General features: G+C 47.0%; 1 protein-coding gene across 1 annotated transcript in view; it reads left to right on the forward strand.

The window, feature by feature from the left end:
• Nucleotides 1–12,937, forward strand: part of LOC143785029 (uncharacterized) — a 29,659-nt gene extending 16,722 nt beyond the window's left edge. Inside the window, exons 6-11 of the mRNA XM_077273679.1 lie at nucleotides 7,623–7,661; nucleotides 8,132–8,151; nucleotides 8,935–8,985; nucleotides 9,068–9,097; nucleotides 11,263–11,289; nucleotides 11,824–12,937. Of these exons, the coding sequence (XP_077129794.1) occupies nucleotides 7,623–7,661; nucleotides 8,132–8,151; nucleotides 8,935–8,985; nucleotides 9,068–9,097; nucleotides 11,263–11,289; nucleotides 11,824–11,898 (242 nt within the window). The 3' untranslated portion in view covers nucleotides 11,899–12,937. The remainder of the gene's footprint in view (nucleotides 1–7,622; nucleotides 7,662–8,131; nucleotides 8,152–8,934; nucleotides 8,986–9,067; nucleotides 9,098–11,262; nucleotides 11,290–11,823) is intronic.
• The last annotated feature ends 1,064 nt before the right edge of the window (nucleotides 12,938–14,001 follow it).

The raw sequence follows: 14,001 nt of genomic DNA on the forward strand, positions 1-14,001 counted from the left end.
TCTCATTGGATAAAGTTATCAAATACGACAGAAGCCCAGCTCTGGATGGGACATAATGGAGGAGGGACGGCCGTCTGGGACTGGACTTCTAAAAGGGTCGTCCCAAGAACAAATTTCATTTTAATCAATAGATCTTGGAATAACAATAATTTCCACAATTGGATATGATGTGGTACGATCAGACCACGTCCCTGTACGGCACGTCCATTACACAGTACACAGCAGGGGCACATTTATAAGATTATCTCAGTACAGGAACATTTTATTTATTATCTTTTATTTATTTTTATTATTATTACAAGATCTATTGATTAAAATTAACTTTTTGGGAAAACCCCTTTAACTTTATTCCCATTGAGATTTCCTTTTCTGAGATAATTTTACCTAAGGAGGAAGTGCAGCGCCCCAGAGTCCTGGTCGTTGCAGTACTGTGGCTCCGCCACTAAGGGGAGCCATGGTGCGTTCGATGGCACTGAAGGAGTTCCTCCAATCAGGTATCACAGACACCAATATGTTTCACAGCTGGGCCTCCGGGGGGAGCTAAGGGTGCTATTCATTAGGCCACTCCCCACCATAGTGGGTAAACTGGGGGTCAGGCAGGAAGTTAGTAGAGAAAGCTGACTGGATTGAACGAAGCAACACCTAGTGAGAGAGGGTGTTGTGGAGGAAGAGACAGTAGGGTCTCTGCCAGGGGTGGGATCCTGGCAGAGGCTTGGCATTGAAAGAACGTAACGGGACCGTGCCTGCTCAGAATAGCGGCGGTGCCCTAAGAAAGGATTAGAAGCGAGATAGATTGTGCTGAGTGAGAAACGAGATCAAGCAGAAGGAGAATACCAGTAGGGGTTTTGTTGAAAGAGGCAGCACCTTGCTGAGGCGCATTACCGGTGGCCGGAACGCCGAGGGAGTGGAATAATATACAGCTTTAAGCCATACTCCAAACAGCGGCAGGACAGTCACTCTCAGGCGGGCTGTCTACCACATATCACCTATGAAGTCTTGGGGGGCAATTGCGGGAGAGGGGCGTCTCTAGGGTCCCGGAAGAACTCCAGGCCTACCTGACAAACGGGTGCCGTTCTTACTGTAACATCAGGAAGGGACGGAAGATTAGCAGAAGACCAGTTAATCGAGTTGTGAGGGAACTTAAGAAACAGACACAACAGTTGTGGGGTACTTTCCGTAAGCACAGCAGGGAAGGACTACAACACAAAGCGCTAAGAAGGAAGGCACTGATTTCCACCTGTGAGGAGAACTCTGGAAGTGCCATTGGACCGGCCGGACTTGCGCAGCCTGGTGGACCGGATTCTGGACTGAGGACCGAGAGATCTCCAGTAAAGAGGTAAAGAGACTGCAACCTGGTGTCCTCGTTATTTACCGCGACCTGCACCCCACAACTGCACCGCTACACCACCGTTAACAGTACCTATTTGCAACGGACGTCCCCCACTGACAGACAGGGCCACGGACCGGGTCTAGCCATCGTGACAACCCCAGGACTGAGATCCCAGAGGCCCGGCTCCGGGTACCCCTCGGCCCTGCGGCGGTGTGGGGGCGCTCCAAATCTTGGCGTCACGAACAGGATCTACTTAAGCCTGAAGAATCAGGTCATGTGTGCCTAGAGACTGTAATTTACTGTACTTGAACCGTACTTTATTGAAAAGACTGTGTGTTGTGCCATTTGCCGCCAAAATCCGCCGCCATTGCAGCGCTGAGGAGAGCGCAGGAAGAGAAGAGGGGCGTGGAGTGGGCGTAGACAAGTTGGAGAGCGCGAACAGCAATGGCCGCCCAGTCTAAATATTTCTGTGTGTTGAGGACGTGCCCGTCAACAGCTGAGGTCCGCCTCCTGATCCTGGCCGGAGGGTGGAGACCATGGGGACGGGGCCGCCCACGGAAGAGACCGCGGGAAGAAGACGCGGGAAAAGAACAAGAAATGGCGGCACCAGGAGCACAGCGCGGAGCTGACCCGGCCCAGTCCGAGGCCGCACAAGCTGGGACAGGCTCCGAAACGCCAACGCTGCGGGGTCTGACCCTTACCGAGCCACTGTTGGGCCGACCCCCTGTGCCACTGTCCGAAGAATGTGTGGCTGCAGCCGAGGCCCGACAGCTGGCCCGCCGCCTGAAGGCTGATGCCCGTGCCCTCACCCGGGTGGGCCAGCCCACCGAGATCAAGTTGTCTCCTGTTGCTGCTTACCCGGCCGCGGCGGAAGGTACGCTACCCGCACCGGGCCTGAAAATCATGCCGGATGCTGAGCACTTACGGCGTCTTATGGCAGAGTGGCGGAGCCGGCCCCAGGCGGAGCAAGTTAATTTGATTAGTGTTCCGGAGATTCCGTCCTCACACTGGGGTGTGGTGGTGGCCTTTAACCCCCGGTATGGAAGAGGGGTGATCCAGGAAATTGGAGAGCCGCTGCAGATCCGCGTGGACCGGGAGGAGGTGGAGCCTTGCAGCGGAAGGTTCGATCGTGACCTGGAGCCGGGAGACGCCGTCACCTACACGAGGTGGAGAAGGGGCACTGGAGAGACGGGCTGGTTCGCCCAAGGTGTCCAACGATGCGTCGCCCTCCAGGCTGCGGCGGGAGCACCGGAAGGAGATAATCCCGTAGGGAAGGCAGCGGGACCCGGCCCCGAGGAATCGCGAAAAGCTCGGCCTCGCCGTGCCCCGGAGGGACGGGTGCACCTGCCGACAAGGAGGACCTCCCGGCGAGGGATTTTATCGTTACTGGGACCGGAACGGCGTCCTGGCTCACCGGTGCGATCTGTTGGCCTGGTGAGGCCGGATAAGAGGTCGCCTTCCGCAGAACCCCAGTAAGATTTTATTGCTTCTAAAATGTAAATAGTTACTGTTTGTTTTTTAAGTTGCTGCTAAACCCGTCCAGGGTAAACTTTAAGAAAGGTGACCCCTTTGTTGACCCGGGGTCACTATTGTTGTTTTCTTGAAGTTTTGCACAAAGTTACACAAACTGCGAAATCATGGACTGTGCATGATTTGAACTTTCTTGTAAATAGTTTGCACCTTCTTAAAGGTGCTTCCTACTGGTTTTGTTTAAAGACATTTTGCGAAGATACCATTCCGGAGCCTTTGCATGGACTGGTAGGCTGAGAAGAAGAGCTACCTCAGAAAGACTTGATCTCCTCTTAAAGGGGAGGTTAGAATTGAACTTGAAAGTGATACTGTTTTAGAACAGTAATGTCAAGATAATGCTTTGAAGGAAATGTAACTGTTTTTCATGGAAAAGTTATGTGTGTTTAATTTGTTTAAAATGTGAAACCTAGATAATGTTCTTTGAAGAGAAAGATGCAGAAAGCCCGTAGGGGTAGATGTAGAGTTCCGTTTAACTGAAAGTAAAGAAGTAATAACGAAGGTGAGGATAGAAGGTAAACCCTGCGTCCCCATAGAAAGTTAGTTCGTTACTAAGGACAGAAAGTAGACCCGTAGGGGTTATTGAGTGAGTCCTTATAGGAGCCAAGCAGAGTGTGCTCCATGCTCTCAAACTGAAAGGAATGTTATGTCTATACTATGTATAGTAGAGAAAGGCAGTAGGCCCTGGCTGAACGGGGCGGTCCTGTAAAAGAAAGGAGAGGCAGTAGGTCTGGTGCCATAGGGACAGGCGGTCCTGCAGGTTCAAAGTAGGAGAATGTGAAGTTACCTTGCCCTGTAATGTGATTATAGGAAGGCCTTTGATAAACTAAGAGTGTATGTTTCTTAAAGGCAATGTTAATTTATTGTTCCAGCATTTGCACTTAGTAGAATACCCGGTTGGGTAATGAGAGTTAATTGTAGCCTGTTGCTATGATATTTAATTATGTTTTGTAACGTTAAAGTGTCCTCACCTCCCATAAAGGGAAGCCTGTTCAAGTATGCTTATTGTTTTGCACTCAACAAATTTGTATGTCTTTTTGCTAACCTGTATTGTTGTTTTCTTCCCAGTCCCGGAGTACTGTGTTTAACCAGGGGGGAGTGCAGCGCCCCAGAGTCCTGGTCGTTGCAGTACTGTGGCTCCGCCACTATGGGGAGCCATGGTGCGTTCGATGGCACTGAAGGAGTTCCTCCAATCAGGTATCACAGACACCAATATGTTTCACAGCTGGGCCTCCGGGGGGAGCTAAGGGTGCTATTCATTAGGCCACTCCCCACCATAGTGGGTAAACTGGGGGTCAGGCAGGAAGTTAGTAGAGAAAGCTGACTGGATTGAACGAAGCAACACCTAGTGAGAGAGGGTGTTGTGGAGGAAGAGACAGTAGGGTCTCTGCCAGGGGTGGGATCCTGGCAGAGGCTTGGCATTGAAAGAACGTAACGGGACCGTGCCTGCTCAGAATAGCGGCGGTGCCCTAAGAAAGGATTAGAAGCGAGATAGATTGTGCTGAGTGAGAAACGAGATCAAGCAGAAGGAGAATACCAGCAGGGGTTTTGTTGAAAGAGGCAGCACCTTGCTGAGGCGCATTACCGGTGGCCGGAACGCCGAGGGAGTGGAATAATATACAGCTTTAAGCCATACTCCAAACAGCGGCAGGACAGTCACTCTCAGGCGGGCTGTCTACCACATATCACCTATGAAGTCTTGGGGGGCAATTGCGGGAGAGGGGCGTCTCTAGGGTCCCGGAAGAACTCCAGGCCTACCTGACAAACGGGTGCCGTTCTTACTGTAACATCAGGAAGGGACGGAAGATTAGCAGAAGACCAGTTAATCGAGTTGTGAGGGAACTTAAGAAACAGACACAACAGTTGTGGGGTACTTTCCGTAAGCACAGCAGGGAAGGACTACAACACAAAGCGCTAAGAAGGAAGGCACTGATTTCCACCTGTGAGGAGAACTCTGGAGGTGCCATTGGACCGGCCGGACTTGCGCAGCCTGGTGGACCGGATTCTGGACTGAGGACCGAGAGATCTCCAGTAAAGAGGTAAAGAGACTGCAACCTGGTGTCCTCGTTATTTACCGCGACCTGCACCCCACAACTGCACCGCTACACCACCGTTAACAGTACCTATTTGCAACGGACGTCCCCCACTGACAGACAGGGCCACGGACCGGGTCTAGCCATCGTGACAACCCCAGGACTGAGATCCCAGAGGCCCGGCTCCGGGTACCCCTCGGCCCTGCGGCGGTGTGGGGGCGCTCCAGAAGCTTTGTCCTCTGTGCGGCAGGAAGAGGAAGCAGCTTTAGGGGATTGTGTGAATCTGAGTAATAGAAATGTGGGGAAAAGTATTTATATTCATCTGTGATTTCCTCCATATTGTAAATGATCACTCCAGATTATCTTCTAGTTATGAAGGACTTTATTTTTCTCTGTATGACTTGGACTGTGTTGTCATCTGCATAATGGTCACTCATTCTGCAGCCTGCTATGTACAGTGATATATAGAGGATGTAGAAGATGGTCCAGGAGAAGGGAGATAAGCGTTACAGACAGAATGAGCTGACTGACTGATCCCTGGTCACTCATTCTGCAGCCTGCTATGTACAATGATATATAGAGGATGTAGAAGATAGTCCAGGAGAAGGGAGATAAGCGTTACAGACAGAACAAGCTGCCTGACTGATCCCTGGTAACTCATTCTGCAGCCTGCTATGTACCGTGAAATATAGAGGATGTAGAAGATGTCCCAGGAGAAGGGAGATAAGGGTTATAGACAGAACGAGCTGCCTGACTGATCCCTGGTCACTCATTCTGCAGTCTATGTACAGTGATATATAGAGGATGTAGAAGATGGCCCAGGAGAAGGGAGATAAGGGTTACAGACAGAACAAGCTGACTGACTGATCCCTGGTAACTCAATCTGCAGCCTTCTATGGACAGATATATATATAGGATGTAGAAGATGGTCCAGGAGAAGGGAGATAATTGTTACAGACAGAACGAGCTGACTGACTGATCCCTGGTCACTCATTCTGCAGCCTGCTATGTACCGTGAAATATAGAGGATGTAGAAGATGTCCCAGGAGAAGGGAGATAAGGGTTATAGACAGAACGAGCTGCCTGACTGATCCCTGGTTACTCATTCTGCAGTCTATGTACAGTGATATATAGAGGATGTAGAAGATGGCCCAGGAGAAGGGAGATGAGGGTTACAGACAGAACAAACTGGCTGACTGATCCCTGGTAACAATCTGCAGCCTTCTATGTACAGTGATATATAGAGGATGTAGAAGATGGTCCAGGAGAAGGGAGATAATTGTTACAGACAGAACGAGCTGACTGACTGATCCCTGGTCACTCATTCTGCAGCCTGCTATGTACAGTGAAATATAGAGGATGTAGAAGATGGCCCAGGAGAAGGAAGATAAGCATTACAGACAGAACAAGCTGCCTGACTGATCCCTGTTAACTCATTCTGCAGCCTGCTATGTACCGTGAAATATAGAGGATGTAGAAGATGGCCCAGGAGAAGGGAGATAAGCGTTACAGACAGAATGAGCTGCCTGACTGATCCCTGGTCACTCATTCTGCAGCCTGCTATGTACAGTGAAATATAGAGGATGTAGAAGATGGCCCAGGAGAAGGGAGATAAGGGTTACAGACAGAACGAGCAGGCTGACTGATCCCTGGTAACTCATACTGCAGCCTGCTATATACAGTGATATATAGAGGATATAGAAGATGGTCCAGGAGAAGGGAGATAATCGTTACAGACAGAACTAGCTGACTGACTCATCCCTGGTCACTCATTCTGCCGCCTGCTATGTACAGTGATATGTAGAGGATGTAGAAGATGGTCCAGGAGAAGGGAGATAAGAGTTATAGACAGAACTAGCTGACTGACTCATCCCTGGTCATTCATTCTGCAGCCTGCTATGTACAGTGATATGTAGAGGATGTAGAAGATGGTCCAGGAGAAGGGAGATAAGCGTTACAAACAGAACGAACTGACTGATCCCTGGTAACTCTTCTGCAGCCTGCTATGTACAGTGATATATAGAGTATGTAGAAGATGGTCCAAGAGAAGGGAGATAAGTGTTACAGACAGAAAACGAACTGACTGGCTCATCGCTCGTCGCTCATTCTGCAGCCTGCTATGTACAGTGATATATAGAGCATGTAGAAGATGGTCCAGGAGAAGGGAGATAAAATTTACAGACAGAACGAGCTGACTGACTGATCCCTGGTAACTCATTCTGCAGCCTGCTATGTACAGTTATATTTAGAGGATGTAGAAGATGGTCCAGGAGAAGGGATATAAGGTTTACAGACAGAACGAACTGACTGACTCATCCCTGGTCACTCATTCTGCAGCCTGCTATGTACAGTGATATATAGAGGATGTAGAAGATGGTCCAGGAGAAGGGAGATAAGTGTTACAGACAGAACGAACTGACTGACTCATTCCTGGTCACTCATTCTGCAGCCTGCTATGTACAGTGATACACAAAGGTTGAAAAAGACAAACTGTGCAAACTTGTTAAGAATACCCTATTCCAGAAATGCTTAACAGACAAAAGCACAAGCAATCAGAACAAAGATGCCCCAAAAGTTGTCCATGTGCTACAAGACACCTACATAAGTCCTGATTATTCGTGGCGATGTCTCTGCGGGGTGCGGAGCTCACTGTGATGCTCGGGGGTAACGTCATTGTCATTGCTCTGAACTGTTATCATTTTGGATCTTATCATCTCTCTTGTCACCATCAGATGACAGCAGCGTCCGATCGTCCCAGCGACCCGGCCCAGGTGAGAAGTGAGGAGCCCCCCAGGGGTCCTGTATCATTATCTGCCCCCAGGGCCATGGACATGGGGTTATGGCAGCAGGACTGTGTACCTGGGGTCCCAGGGGCGACATCCACCCATCACCATTTACTTCTCTCATCTCCCTTCTCTATTTTCCTCTTGTTTCCCCATTTTTCTCCTCTTCTCTCCTTTTTCTCTTCTCCAATTCCCTTCTCTCCTTTCCTCTTTTTTCTCCTTTTCTCTCCTCTTCTCTCCTCTCATATCACCCCGGTACTAATTGCACCCTGCAGCCTCACAGCCCCTATCAGTCACCACCGGACATTAATGTACACGGTTCATGTTCTGCCCACGGGTTTTATCATCGTGTGACCGGAGGAAATAATAACGGAAGATAATAGGAGTAGTAGTAATAATAGTAATAATAGTGGTAATAACAGGACTTAGAATTCTGACGACTTTGTCTTACATTTCAGATCTGAGGAACGATGAAGAGGTGCGAGTCTCCGGGTTTCTGATAGCAATGATGATAATGTTTACGCCTCAACTTTGGAGGAAAATGCAACAAATGTTCAACCTTTTGATGCAAATTGACGCCACTGGTTATAGACCTATATATGTGCACTTAAAATACTGTTAACCCCTTATTTGGAAATAGGGTGCGGCTTTTTACAAGTGGGTGTGGCACCATGTGAAAGGGCGTGGATCTTGTGAATGGGGTGTGGTTTTCTGAGAAAGAGGGTGTGGCACTGTAAGAAATACTTTGTGATTGGGAGTGTGTCATCATGAGAAAGGGTGTGGCTTTGTGAAAGAGGGTGTGGCTTAAGGGGAGAGAAGGTGTGGCTTAATATACAAGAACAAATTGCGGCACCATGCCAGTTTCTTGTACAGGATTATTATATCCGTCCCTGTATGTTTCTGCTGCCCCGGACTCAGGAGCGCTATTGTAATGGGTGCAGCAGGGATGCAGCTGGTCCTGGAGCTTGGAGGTTCCTGTGGCCCATATGACAAGACCACTACTACTGCAGACCCATGATAGTTAGTGTCCTATCCGAGACTTCATGTTATATCACTGCCCAGACAATGGGTGAAATTCGCAGTGACAGTCGGCCACAAATCCCTCTCGTCTGCACATTGTATTTGTCCTGAAGGTCATGAGCTGGGATTGGGTGGGAGAGCAGATCCCCGGCTCACCCAGCACCATGAGGGGCTCTATCTTTACTATTCCTCCGGTGTCTGAAATGATGGCTGAAAATTAATTCTTTCCTATTTTTTATAGAGAAACCTCCTCAGTGACAAGAACGGCAGAACCGCGTCTGGCAGCTTCCCGGTGAGTAAGGCCTGACGGGCGATGGGCGTTCTACACAGGGCATATCACTCTCCATACATTGATTTCTCTTTTTCTATTATAGAATTCCCAGAACAATAACAATAACGAAAAGGTAAATTTTACGCCAACCAGTAATGTGTTCATGTCATGTAGAATAGAGGGTAGTTGAATGGCCCTATGGGGGTTGTGATGGGATCCTTCTACAACCTGTGCATTTAGTTCTTCAAGTCTGAGTTTCCATGATGAGGGAAGAGTGAACAGGATTGGATTACCTCCTCCAGACCAGTCATGGTTTTAGGTATAGGAAGGGGAACTTGACGGCTCCCAAATAATGTGCTGGTAAGGTTCACTGGGTGGAGTGACAGCGATCTCATCTTCTCTAGACTTTGTAGGGTCATCAGGAGGTTTGATGGAAAGAATATCAAAAATGTAAAAAAAAAAAACGAGAAGGAACCGAACTGACCGTATTAAAGGTCAGATGGCCCTAGTGGCACCTGTCATAGCATAGCTTAGTTATAGACACGACTCTGTTGTCGAGGCTCCTTTCCTGTCCCTAACGCTAGGGGCGCCCTAGCTCCCCTGCTCCCCGAATTACTTCTGATAGTGAAGACGCCGGGGCCATGTACCTTTGTTTTAGCCCCTCAGTCTGCTCTCAGTCTGTGCCCTTCCCCCACCCGGGGAAGAGGGGAGTAGAAGTGTACTGTAAGGGTATGTGCACACGTCCAGATTTCTTGCAGAAATTTCCTGAAGAAAACCGGAAATTTTCTGCAAGAAATCCGCATTTTTTTTTTTGCGTTTTTTTCCCGTTTTTTTCGCGGTTTTTTTAGCATTTTGCAAGCGTAATTAGCTTGCAGAATGCTAAAGTTTTCCAAGCGATCTGTAGCATCGCTTGGAAAACTGACTGACAAGTTGGTCACACTTGTCAAACATAGTGTTTGACAAGTGTGACCAACTTTTTACTATAGATGCTGCTTATGCCGCATCTATAGTAAAAGATAGAATGTTTAAAAATAATAAAAAAAATAAAAAAAATGGTTATACTCACCCTCTGCAGACAGCTGATCTCAGTGGCATCCGTTCCTATAGATGGTGTGTGTGTGCAGGACCTTCGATGACGTCGCGGCTTGTGATTGGTCGCGTGAGTCACATGAGCGGTCACGCGACCAATCACAAGACAGCGACGTCACCACAGGTCCTGAACCACAACATCTATAGAAACGGAAGAGAAAGCATGCACCGGAGAGGCGGGAACACTTCGGGGGCCATCAGAGGGTGAGTATATGACTATTTTTTATTTTAATTCTTTTTTTTTTACCATTTATATGGTGCCCAGTCCGTGGAGGAGAGTCTCCTCTCCTCCACCCTGGGTACCAACCGCACATAATCTGCTTACTTCCCGCATGGTGTGCACAGCCCCGTGCGGGAAGTAAGCAGATCAATGCACTCCTAGGTGTGCGGAATCCCCGCAATTCCGCATTTTTAATGAACATGTTGCTTTTTTTTCCGCAATGCGATTTTTTCGCGGAAAAGAATGCAACATTTGCACAAAAAATGCGGAATACCCTGCAAATAATAGGAGGCATATGTAAGCGTTTTTTTCACATTTTTATCACGTTTTTATAGCGAAAAAACGCGAAAAAACACGAAAAATTCTGAACGTGTGCACATGGCCTAATACACCAACCTGACTAACAAGATAATAAGAACAGGGGTAACGAAATAAACCAAGCATACAAATATACTCACACATATAACAGAGGAATGCATCAGGGAGTGAAGGATGGGGTTAAACCAAAGTAGGAGAAGAAAGGGAATTATCACACAGTGACAGAAAAATCCATCAAACGCCTTCTCCAATAACAATCACTACCAACCTCCAGCCACGCAGCATAAGCTGCTCTGACAATGAGTGCTAGCCAGGGCCAAGGTAATATAGGAGATGGGAGGGGCTAACAGTGAACAGCTGAGAGCCTTAATGCAGGAAAGCTTCCAGGAGCTCTCAACTGAGCAGATTAAACCCTGCACTGCTAAAAGACATTTACACCATTTAATATGAATGTGAAGTGCTTCTAATCAGAGTAGGAGAAATCATACGCCCCGATCTTCTGGCTCCTCTCTTTCACGGTAAACCCATTACAGTTGTGTTATATATATGTATCCTGATATAATGCGTCAGACCAGTACAATGAGGGGCCTGCCAGATATGGACCATTACTGACTGGAGATGTGAACTCTTCTACTTCATGTCTGACTTTGCTTATTTCTTTATATTAAAAGGGCCAAAAAAGCTGGAGAAACGACAAGGTAATTGCTGAATATCCGGAGCACTGGCCACATCTTACACTAAGGACTCAGATAAGTACAGGACATTGGCCTCCTTGCTGTACACTGCAGCTTCTCTTTTGTCATTATTGGGGCTTGTAGTCGTCTGGTACCCCACAGACATTACTCTGGGACTCTTCACCTTGTATAATATGGAGGTCATCTCCTGACGGGGTGACTTCATAGAGATTTCTTGCCCAAACACTGGCTTACTAATATAATCTGCTCCCGTCAATCTAAGACTTTTTTTTGGGAGCAAGAACTGAGATGTTCCTCCTATGGATCCACGTTTGGAACCTCAGAGATTGGAATGTTTCCTCTAGATTTAATTCCACTCCAGTGTTTAATAGCGACCAGACAATGTGAACAGGGACAAAGTGGAAAATGAGGAAACATTCATTGTGAATGTAATCTTAGAGAACAAGCCATGATGAGAAGATTCGATGGCAGGGTCAGGACGGTGGAGCGCTGTCATACGGCTGATACAATGTGTCAGTAATTGTGTTTGTCTCTTAGGTGCTCTGGATTATCGGGGGTGTCATCCTCTTGTTACTCGTTGTGCTGATTATCGTCCTGTGCGTGACATTGTGAAGAATCTGAAAGTGCCGAAGTCATCATCATCATTGTAACCAAAGAGTCATCATCACCATCACCGAAGAGTCATCATCATCATTGTAACCAAAGAGTCATCATCACCATCACCGAAGAGTCATCATCATCATTGTAACCAAAGAGTCATCATCACCATCACCGAAGATTGATTACTATCACCGAAGAGTCATCATCACCATCACCGAAGAGTTATCATCTTCATTGTAACCAAAGAGTCACCATCACCGAAGAGTTATCATCATCATTGTAACCAAAGAGACATCATCACCATCACCGAAGAGTTATCATCATCATTGTAACCAAAGAGACATCATCACCATCACCGAAGAGTTATCATCATCATTGTAACCAAAGAGTCTTCATCACCATCACCGAAGAGTGATTACTATCACCGAAGAGTCATCATCACTATTACTGAAGAGTTATCATCATCATTGTAACCAAAGAGTCATCATCATCATTGTAACCAAAGAGTCATCATCACCATCACCGAAGAGTGATTACTATCACCGAAGAGTCATCATCACAATCACTGAAGAGGGATCATTATTATAACGAAAGACTCGTCATCATCAGCAATATTAGGAGGCCAACACCATTGCCAAAGCTTCATCAGTTATACCAAATGTCATCATCATCATCATTGGGTCATCATGCGAAGCTAGGGGTCATGATCAGTGCTAACAGGTCATTATTATGAGCAGGTGGCCACCACTAAGGTTTGGGTGTCACCATCAGAACCGAAGGTCACCACACAGTATGGACCTACAGTATGCACCATGACATACGTGTAAAGCCCAGGAACCACATACCTGGTGCTCTATTACTAGATGCAGTTTTCTCAGAAGTTTAAGGTATTTCTATGATGGTTTTGATCGATATTTTTGAGATCTGATTATTACTTATTATGTCATTTTGTGCTGTACTTTATACTGTGGTGTCACAGGCAGATGTGGGACATCTCATCATCTGTCACTTAGTTTTGTTTTTGTACAATAAATGTTCGCTGTGTAACGGACGTCACCGGCTACTGTTCACGTCTGATACATTATCCTGAGGTCGGTGGCAGCAGCGCGGGACACCAGTGGTTAATACTTTTATCTATTATATAATCCATCGTCCACAGTCTCTGATGTGGATTCACTATTCAAGGGACTGCAATCATTTATCTGTATACAAATATATACAAATGTATTCATATATCCACAGACAAAAATACTATACACATATACAGTGGGGGAAATAAGTATTGGACCCCTTGCTGATTTTGTAAGTTTGCCCACTGATAAAGACATGAACAGTCTATGATATTAAGGATTGGTTAATTTTAACATTGAGAGAAAAAATATCAAACATAAAATCCAGAAAATCACGTTGTATAAATTCTATACATTTATTTGCCTTTTGCAGTGAGAAATAAGTATTTGATCCCCTACCAACCATTAATAGTTCTGACTCCTACAGACCAGTTCGGCGCTCCTAATCAACTCATCACCTGCATTACAGACAGCCTTCTTACATAGTCACCTTTATAAAAGACTCCTGTCCACAGACTCAATCAGTCAGACTCTGACCTCTACAACATGGGCAACACCAAACAGCTTTATAAGGATGTCAGGGACAAGATCATAGACCTGCACAAAGCTGGAATGGGTTACAAAACCATAAGTAAGACGCTGGGTGAGGAGGAGACAACTGTTGGAGCAATAGTAAGAAAATGGAAGAAATACAAAATAACTGTGAATCGACATCGAGCTGGGGTACCATGCAACATCTCACCTGGTGGGGTGTCCTTGGTCATGAGGAAAGTGAGAGATCAGCCTAAAACTACATGGGGGGAATTTGTTAATGATCTCAAGGCAGCTGGGACCACAGTCACCAAGAAAACCATTGGTAATACATGACGCCGTAAAGGTGTAAAATCCTGCAGTGCCCACAAGGTCCCCCTGGTCAAGAAGGCACATGTGCAGGCCCATCTGAAGTTTACCAATGAACCCCTGGATGATTCTGTGAGTGATTGGGAGAAGGTGCTGTGGTCAGATGAGACAAACATTGAGGTCTTTGGCATTAACTCAACTCGCC

This window comes from Ranitomeya variabilis, chromosome 7 (assembly GCF_051348905.1).
Source record: "Ranitomeya variabilis isolate aRanVar5 chromosome 7, aRanVar5.hap1, whole genome shotgun sequence".
NCBI lineage: Eukaryota > Metazoa > Chordata > Amphibia > Anura > Dendrobatidae > Ranitomeya > Ranitomeya variabilis.